At 46.9% G+C, this 9,058-nt stretch overlaps 2 protein-coding genes across 2 annotated transcripts in view; one reads left to right on the top strand and one right to left on the bottom strand.

Moving 5' to 3' along the window:
• Nucleotides 1-468: 468 nt before the first annotated feature.
• On the top strand, nt 469-4,257 carry MORN4 (MORN repeat containing 4). Its single transcript, XM_012654522.1, has 4 exons — nt 469-568; nt 2,387-2,501; nt 2,929-3,038; nt 3,288-4,257. The coding sequence occupies exons 1-4, from the start codon at nt 502-504 to the stop codon at nt 3,434-3,436; spliced, it is 441 nt and encodes a 146-aa protein (XP_012509976.1). The 5' UTR covers nt 469-501; the 3' UTR covers nt 3,437-4,257.
• A 1,812-nt stretch (nt 4,258-6,069) lies between these two features.
• HOGA1 (4-hydroxy-2-oxoglutarate aldolase 1) overlaps nt 6,070-9,058 on the bottom strand; it is a 24,991-nt gene continuing 22,002 nt past the window's right edge. Inside the window, exon 7 of the mRNA XM_012654521.1 lies at nt 6,070-7,033. Coding sequence (XP_012509975.1) covers nt 6,884-7,033 — 150 coding nt within the window. The 3' untranslated portion in view covers nt 6,070-6,883. The remainder of the gene's footprint in view (nt 7,034-9,058) is intronic.

The following is a 9,058-nucleotide window of genomic DNA, read 5'->3' on the forward strand; positions in this document are numbered from 1 at the left end:
GTAGAGACGGGGTCTCGCTCTTGCTCAGGCTGGTTTCGAACTCCTGAGCTCAAACAATCCGCCCGCCTCGGCCTCCCAGAGTGCTAGGATTACAGGCATGAGCCACCGCGCCCGGCCTAACTTGTCAGTCTTATTAACTAGATTGTAAACTCATCAAGGGAAGAGACCGTATTTTATACATCAACTGTAGATTCATCCTCCATTTCCATCCCAGATCATAGAAAACAGGAACTAACTGGAAACTTTTAAGACAAATGGGAGGATAAGAGTGCTTGGGCAGAGGTGGAGATGATGGTGGTGGTGGTGGTGGTGGTGGTGATGGTTGGAAAGGTGGATATTTTTGTAAAATGTACTCAAGGTAGCATGTACTTGCCAGGCTGGTAGCCTCTCGAATGTATCTACAAAATTGCTTTGCAGTCTTTCCTCCAGCCATCCCATGACACTGGTTCTCCTTTGCTTATTTCCTGCAGTTTTCATCCCTTTCTTCTGTGAGCTGTCACCATGACCCTGACAAAAGGTTCCTTCACATACTCCAGTGGGGAGGAATACCGTGGCGAGTGGAAGGAGGGTGAGAAGGAGCCCCGGAGGATATCCAGTGATGAGCACTTCATTTGCTGCAGGACAAATACATCAGAATATATAGCCAACTTTACGGATCTTCATTTCCAACTCCAGGATTTAATTCCAGATAGTGCCTTTCCTTTATTCTATTTTAGGATTAAATAAAGGCATTAGAAACTGCTTTTGTTATTCTAACCTCCAGGAATGAGTTATATCTTTCCATTTCTAAATTTGCAGTGTTTTAACATCCTTTCATCTTTTAGTGGTATTATTTAGGAATGTTTTAAGTAAATGTTAATGTACCCAGCAGAGTAAAATGAATTAAGTGCCTGTAAATTAGAGAGCACAGAATTCATTGCAGTGACTTGGTTTCCAGTGAATCATAAGGAGTTATAGAAGATCTGCAAATTAGGGCAGACACTCAAGAGCAAATGACATTCATTGCCTTGAATTTCCCGTGACAGCTCGTTATGTTTGGAAGTATCTGTTCATGGGAATAGTAAAATTCTTTGTAGCGTGAGACTATCCAGGAAACAATTTAATGTTGTTCAGTTTGGAAACACAGTCTAGCGACTTTAAAGTCTCATGGGTCCAGTCTTAGCAAGCCAAGAACTGCTCTAAGGAAACTGGAGTCTTCACGCTTACCTAGGTGAAGGGCGGTTCATGCTATTACCAGACACGTGCCTCATTCTTTTCACACTAGATCCCTGCCCCTGATAAATTCTTGAGCTTTGAGAAATTGTACAGGTGTGATGTGACCTTGTTTCCTTCAATCCCAGGCCTTTCCTCCTGCCTCCCAAATACCTGCTGCCCCTTTTAATATGGGCTGTGAGAGGAGAGACTTCCTGCTGGGCAGTCTCTATCCACCAAAAGAACCCCTCACACTCTGTTTGAAGGGCATGATTGCTCCCCCAGCCTCTCGTTCTGTCTTCTGGTCAGTTCAGTGAGTAAGCACAACCCTATTGACGTAACAAAGCTCAAACTAATGTTGCTGGTCAGGCTGTTAGTAACTTCACGGTGCCAATGGGTACTTTTATTTTTTCTCAAGCAACATAGGTAAATGTCGAGGGCTCTGAGTTAGGCTGCTTGCTGCATTTGCATTCTTGCTCTACCACTTAGGGCTCAGTGATCTTAAGTTATTTAGCTTCTCCTTGCCTCAATTTCCCCATCTGTAAAATGGAAATAAAAATAGTACTGTGGCTGGGCGCAGTGGCTCACACCTGTAATCCTAGCACTCTGGGAGGCCGAGGCAGGAGGATTGCTCGAGCTCAGGGGTTCAAGACCAGCCTGAGCAAGAATGAGACCCCATCTCTACTAAAAATAGAAAAATTAGCCTGGCATGGTGGCACACACCTGTAGTCCCAGCTACTCAGGAGGCTGAGGCAGGAGGATCGCTTGAGCCCAAGAGTTTGGGGTTGCTTTAAGCTAGGCTAACGCCACAGCACTCTAGCCCGGGCAACAGAGCGAGACTCTGTCTCAAAAAAAAAACCAAAAAAAACCCCAAAAAATACTATCGTACCTACCTCATAAAGTTATGAGGATGAAATAAGATAATAAATACAAAATGCTTAGAGGAATGGCTGGCATATAGTAAAGGTACTATAGACATTAGCTGTTGTTATTTTTAAGTGCTCTCTTACCATTCATACTTGGAGTGACCTGCTTCAAATTGGATGGTTGTGACATAAGATGGGAAGGCCCTGGGAGCTGCTTCTCTTCTCTGCTTTGTGGATAGGGTGACGGAAGGTAAGGGATGCTAGATGAGTGAGAAGGGACCCTGAAGCTGCCCCATTCCTACCTGACACCTGTCCTCCTCTTTGCTCAGGGCGCAGACATGGTTTTGGTCAACTGATGTTTGCAGATGGTGGCACCTACCTGGGTCATTTTGAGAATGGACTCTTTAATGGCTTTGGGGTACTGACCTTCTCAGATGGCTCAAGGTGGGTATTAGGTCATTCTTTTCTCAGCTTTAAATGGGGGAGGCTCTGATATAAAAGCAGGGCATTGGTAAATAAATGGTCAACCCTGAGCTTGTCCCAGGCCCTACGGAACACAGGCAAGGAGTAAGCAGTTCTTTTATTGGTTATTTTTAAAATAGATCTAAAATTTGAAATGTCAAGGAGGCAAATGACCTTCCACCCTACCTCCATTCACTTTCTATCTTCTTTCCTTGAGATGAGGGCCTCATATCATACATACTCTCTGACCCTTCTCTGCTGGTTGGGAATGGGTGGGTGGAGCTATGAGACAAGCAGAATCAGCTTTGCTTCTGGATATTAGTAAATAACACATATTGGCAGCTGCTTGACTCAGTTAACCTGAACAATTAACTTCCCACTAAAGCCTAACTTCTTGGTGTTTCTGCAGGTATGAGGGGGAGTTTGCCCAGGGCAAGTTTAATGGCGTTGGAATCTTCATTCGACATGACAACATGACCTTTGAGGGGGAATTTAAAAATGGCAGAGTAGATGGTTTTGGTAAGTTGCAGCCCAGCAGAATGGGTGACTTAGGTGAGCACAATATAGGTGGAAATATACCTTTTTAGTTTTAATTCTTCTGTGGATGTCCGGCAATCGATAGTGATCTTGCCCTAATGCCTATCCAGTGAACTCACGAATAGAGTCCTCCCGAACAGAGCTGTGGGTTTTTCTTGGCCTTTGCTTATCAAGCTGATCTCTGAGATGTTGAATGCCATTGTCACTCCTGTATTTTCTCTGTCCTCAAAGGCCTGCTGACTTTCCCTGACGGCTCTCATGGAATACCTCGCAATGAAGGTCTTTTTGAGAACAACAAGCTGCTGCGGCGTGAGAAGTGCTCTGCGGTTGTCCAGCGGGCCCAGAGTGCCTCCAAGTCAGCCAGAAATCTCACTGCCTGACAGGGCACTGGGCGCCAGCTGACAAGTATTGAGTAAAGCCGATGCTCCTGTTGTTCACTCGAGGTAAACAAATGAACCAGATCTGAGATGAGATGACAGTGACCGTGGAGCAGAAGCCTGTGATGCGCTCTACCACCTGCCGATCGGGGATTTGATCATGGAAAAGTGCTGAGGATTCTGGCCCATGGACCCTGCAGCAGTTGTTAGCACTTCTGTCTTTCCCTGACCCTGTGTGCTAGAGGACAGATGAGCTGCCTTTTCTTACTTGTTGATACTCTCTGTTCCTAAGACCTTGGGTTACGCAGTGTCTTCTGTAGCCTTCTGCTTCCTTGGGATAGGCGGAGTCTGCTGTGGCCTTCTGTTATACTTGCTTTTCTGCCACGTGATACAGAGTCTTCATTCTGCCTACATTTGGGGCAGGTGATCCTAGCCCCAACTTAGGGCCAGCGCTTGTGCTACCCTGGAGAAATCAGGAAAAATATAAGGGTGGCTTAGACGGTATAGCAGCCCTGTGAAAGTCAAGGCCAGAGCTTGTCTGTGCCCCTCTTTCACTGCTGCTTGGAATCATGGCTCTAGGCTTCCACTTTGTCATTTGTCTCTTCTTACTGCCCCTGGGAAGAATTTAGTAAAAGTGCTATTTCCTTCTCCCTTGACTTTACAAGCTGTCTTCCTTCACTGAGTTATAGCAGATAATCCCTGTTTGTGCCTCTCTCCTTCCTTAGATATGGGACAGGATCCCTTTATGGGCTAGGCAAGAAAGAAGGTGATGTAAACATCAATCTTATAACTTGTATTCAGACTTACTCCAGGGCAAAGGGCAGAATATTTGGGCCACTTCAGGCCCTACCATCGAGTGAACTGAATCTATAAAGGTGGCCTGGGCTGACACAGTTCCTTCTCAGTGGACCAGCAGATCAGACTCACCTGGGGTTATGGTAGAATTGGACCCTCCCTAGGACTGCGGGGAACCAAAAGAGCATTTGGCTATTTGCATTTGGTTCACTGTAACTTGTCTAGCCTTGGCTGTCAGGCCTGGGATGAGACCTTGACTGATAGGATCCCTGCATAGTTCATCACAGAGGCCCCCTGTTACCCTGTGACCCAAACATGCCCCCCCAGGCACCCGTCCTCACACTTGATGTCTCCTCAACAGCGGATTGTGGTGGAAATCATAGCCATGTGCCTCTATTTATTCTCTGAATTGTACTGTAGAAACAAGTGTTTATGAAGAATAAACAAATCAGCAGAACTGCCTATGCCTAGTTTTCCTGACTTTCTGGCCCTGCATCCTCATGAATATCAACCCATTCGCTGCTTCTAAAAGTAAATCAGGAATCAGGGGTTTGGAACTGACACTGCACACTACTACAAAATATCATCTAATTTTCAAAACCCCTGCAGAGTAGGAGGTATGAACTTTTTTGTATCAGAGAAGCTCAGGTTGCCCAAACTAGTAAGGGCCCTAGAGCTGGGTGGGATTTGTATCCCATCTTTCTAATTCCAACTCCCATTGCACTGGGCTCTTCTCGCTCTGAGACCTGTTATTGCCAGATGTCATGGGTTACCTATGGAAAGTCAGCTCCTGCCTGGGTTTCCCTTTCTTCGCACTGAATAGAGCAGTGGAACACTCACCTTTTATACACATGATCTTATTCAGTCCTCACCAGAGCCCTGGGAGGAAGGTGCTGTTTCCAGCCCTGTGTTACAGATGAGGCCCAGGGAAGTTAAGTAGTTCCCTCAAGGTCCCGTAGGCTCTAAGGGGCAGATCTCAGAACTTAAATCCAGACCTGTTTAAGCCAAGAAACTGAGCTCTTAACCAGTACACTAGCCTGCCTCCCTGGCCCTAACTTTTCCCCTCAGCCCTAAACCTGATTCTCCTCTGAGTCCAGCTCCTCTGAGAGTTGCCTATGAGAGGACACAGGGGCAAAGCCCCAAGTTCGTGCCATCCAGATGCCTGGTTCTGGTTGAAGATTGAGATCTTTTATATTCTCTCCACTGGCCTCTGCCCCAAACAAGGATCTATTTACCTCTCTGACCTTACACTTTCTTTATAATGAGTAATTTGAAAAAAATATATCTCAGTTTTTCTGCCATTAGTCAGATATTACCACTGAAAAGGGTTAAACATTTTGGTTTGATTAAAGTGCCAAGTGTTTCTAAATAACTCTTTGTGTGTATGTGTGTGTGAGAGAGAGAGAAAGACAAGGTCTCGCTCTGTCACCGGGCTAGAGTGCAGTGGCATCATCATAGCTCACAGCAACCTCAAACTCCTGGGCTTGAGTGATCCTCCTGCCTCAGGCTCCCAAGTAAGTAGCTGGGACTATGCATGCGCCACCATGCCTGGCTAATAAATACCTCAATTGCTCTCTTTTGCTTCTTACCCTTTCCCCAGGCCGCACTAATCTAATACCTATTTGCTGAGTATTGTTAGGGCCTCTCTCAGAGCTGGGAAAAGGCAGACCATGAGAGCTCAATTGCCTCTAGGAAGGTTCTTGACATCTGGCCAGGAAACCTAAGATCTGCATAGCAGTGGAGTGTCCATCTGTACATAGCCACACTAGTTTTACTTATTAAACTTTATTGTAGTAACAAAGTGATGATTATTTTATTTACTTATTTATTTTTTACACAGGCCTATGGTATAGAAGGAAAAGTGTTTATATCTAATAATAAAAGATATAAAAGCTGAGTGCCTACAGGCAAGAGGGTAGCTTCGTCTCAGGCCAAGTCCCCTTCGCTAGTGTTTCAGACCTGGGTTGGCCAGAATAGTTGAGAATGTAACATTTAGCCACCAGGTGTCATTATTTACCAATCTGACAAGCCACTGGGCTGTCTATGTACTCACGGTTAGAATCAAGCCTATAGATACCAATACGGGATGAATGAAAGTAGATTCAGAAAGGGCACTGTGGCTGGAATGCAGCTGGTGGGGGGGGGGCAGCTTTCAAAGACCATTGACACTTTCCTCATCAGATTTCCTAACCTGTTGCTTTCCCTGGAAGGAGTCAGAACTTGAGTTCTTAGGCACAGCCCTGGCTTCCAGCTGCATTGTGCTAGACTCAGGTTTGTAGCCCCAGGTCTAAGTAATCACCCCTCAGTAAAACAAAGTCCCTTACTGTGCCACTTGCACCTCTGCCCTTCCCCTCTGGCTCCTGCTTCATGTGCCTCGGGGCATAGGAGAGCATCCACAGTGGAAAAGCAGGTAAGAAATTGCTCCTTCCCAGGGTAAAGACTGGGAAGACTGGGGCTACAAACAGAGTTTAGGATACAAAGTGAGCAGTCATGGGGCTGTGAGAACAGGAGCTGTGCATGGGCTTGCCTCGTAGAAGGCTACCTGGAGGGGGGAAGTAGGGAGCCTCTACCCCAATCCCTCGCGCTCCTCTTTAGGCTGCAGGTGCAAGGCGGGAGGCTGAGATGGGCCCAGGCCCGCATAGACCCTGCTTGCCCTCAGAGCCAGCCATTGCTGGTGAAATCCACGCGCAGTGCCTCCTCCTCCGTGGGCCTCAGCTCCTGCAGTGGGGACCGGCAGGGGCCTCCGTAGTAGCCAAACCAGTCCATCGTTTTCTTCAGCCCTGGGATCCCGAAGCGCCGGGTCACCTGAGAAGCGGGGTGTGTTAGCCGGGGAAATCCCTTGCACACACCCAGAAAGTTGGAGTTCCCACCCTTCTCCCCCAGTGAAGTAGCTTCCAAATCCATGGCACTCAGGGTAGACTGGGGATCCAGATTTAGAAAAGCAGGTCAGTAACGGCAAAATGCAAAAATGTCAGATTAAGAAAGGAAAGTGCCTCCTTTGGTTTTGGGAAAAAAATCCACCCCAGCAGGGAGGAGAATGGCGTTCAGTCCTTGAGCTGGGATGGGAGAAAGCAGCAAGGCTGTGGGGTCTGGGCACTAAAGCTTCACCGGTCTGCAGCCCAGCTCCCTGGAAATTCTAAATGCTCCCACAGAAAAAACAACGTGTTGTGGCCCAAAGAAGTTTTGTTGTGTAATCGTGTATCATTTACTTATTATCTCTGAGCAAGTTCTCTTGTCTGAAAAATGAGGGGGCTGAACAACATGATCTCTAAAGGCTTTTCTGTTATAATGGGGGACCTAAAGCTATTGTCGTAATTTAAAATCATGTATAGAATTTTACAGGATAAATGAAGCATCAAGTTTCTTTGCTTTTGGTATAGCAGCTGGTTATTTCATGCTGATCAGAAGTGTTAGATGAATCTTTGACTACTTAAAAACTAGGAAAGTAATCCTTACTTAACACGGTTTTATTTGGAGGGCAGCTAAAACCTTAGAAGTGTGGGCTTCATGAAGGGTGAAAATAATTAGAGGTTGTTAGGAGTAAAAAGGCCAGGACCCATTGATGAAAGATTGATTAATAACTACTCACAGCTAGAGGACAGTAGGCTTTAGCAAGTATGGAATTTTTTCTTGGAATGCATGGTAAGCCACCCTCCTCCAGTCCCGGCCCCCTGTGATGTTGCAGCCTGGCCTTTTTACCTACAACCTGAGTAGGTGGGAAGAGGGGAGAGGACGGAAACAAGAAGTACCTAGAGAAAAGCTTGCTCCTACCATGAGTTTCTGAAGATTCTGGCATGCCCCCTGTTCAGACCCTGAGAAAAGGTTGAATACTTTAGAGGTAAAGACCGCAGAAAGTCCTAAATATAGCTGGGGGCAAGAGGCAGGGTGGTGGCAAGGGGGAGAAAGGACATTGTGTTCAACCAGGGCAGGGCAATAGAGTGACATCAAGCTACCCCTGGGGTGTGTGAGTGTACAGCCCAGGCAGCAGAAAGGTGTCCCAGGCATTCCTGAGTGTGTGCCCAGAGCTGGCACAGGAGAGGGCACGGAATGAAGGGTGGATGGGGGAAGATGGGATGACACACACACAGAGCTAGGATGGCAGCTAGGCATCCTCTCCTGCCCAGGGGCAGCCCGAGCTGCTTTGTCTGTGAAACACCTACCCCACAGAGACGCCACAAGGGCCAGATGAGAAAAACACCACTAATATTAGACCAGTCCCCCGGGAACCCTGAAAGCTCCTCCTTTTCCTGTCCCTGTGGCATGCAGGTTCTGGACCTTCTTTCACAGGTGGGGATGGGAGTAGGAAAGCAGAGGTCCCAGCGGGATGTTCAATATGCACTGGACAGCCTGTCCCCTGGTGGGCTCAGATGAAAGACCCTCATTTCTGCAAGTTCTTATAGCCTATTGACAGAGTATCCAATCCCTGGAGGACCTTCACATCCAGGGAGACTCATGCTGTCCTTTCTGTAAGTCTGCATTAGTCTGCCCTTTGAGGTCAGTATACAAACTGTGAGAGAGATCTAGAGCCCACCTACCACTTTACCCAAACAAAACATTATTGTGGAATGCCTAGCTCACCCTGGGATTATGGCGAGGCTAATGAGGCACTTACCTCAGATGCAAACTCACAGGAATGCCAAAAAATTCAATAATCAAGACAAAATTTCAATGCATTTAATGCTTTTTTTTTCTTTTTTTTTTTGAGACAGGGTCTTACTCTGTTACCCAGGCTAGAGTGCAGTGGTGTCATCATAGCTCACTGCAGCCTCCAACTCCTGGGCTCAATGATCCTCCTGTCTCAGCCTCCTGAGTAGCTGGGACTACAGGTGC

This window comes from Propithecus coquereli, unplaced genomic scaffold (genome assembly GCF_000956105.1).
Source record: "Propithecus coquereli isolate 6110/MARCELLA unplaced genomic scaffold, Pcoq_1.0 Scaffold440, whole genome shotgun sequence".
Lineage (NCBI taxonomy): Eukaryota > Metazoa > Chordata > Mammalia > Primates > Indriidae > Propithecus > Propithecus coquereli.

Coding starts and splice junctions, on each gene's coding strand:
- MORN4 (XM_012654522.1), top strand. CDS start 502: ATGACCCTGACAAAAGGTTCCTTCACATACTCCAGTGGGGAGGAATAC. Junction 569..2,386: donor CCGTGGCGAGTGGAAGGAGG/GTGAGAAGGAGC, acceptor CTCTTTGCTCAG/GGCGCAGACATGGTTTTGGT. Junction 3,039..3,287: donor TGGCAGAGTAGATGGTTTTG/GTAAGTTGCAGC, acceptor CTGTCCTCAAAG/GCCTGCTGACTTTCCCTGAC.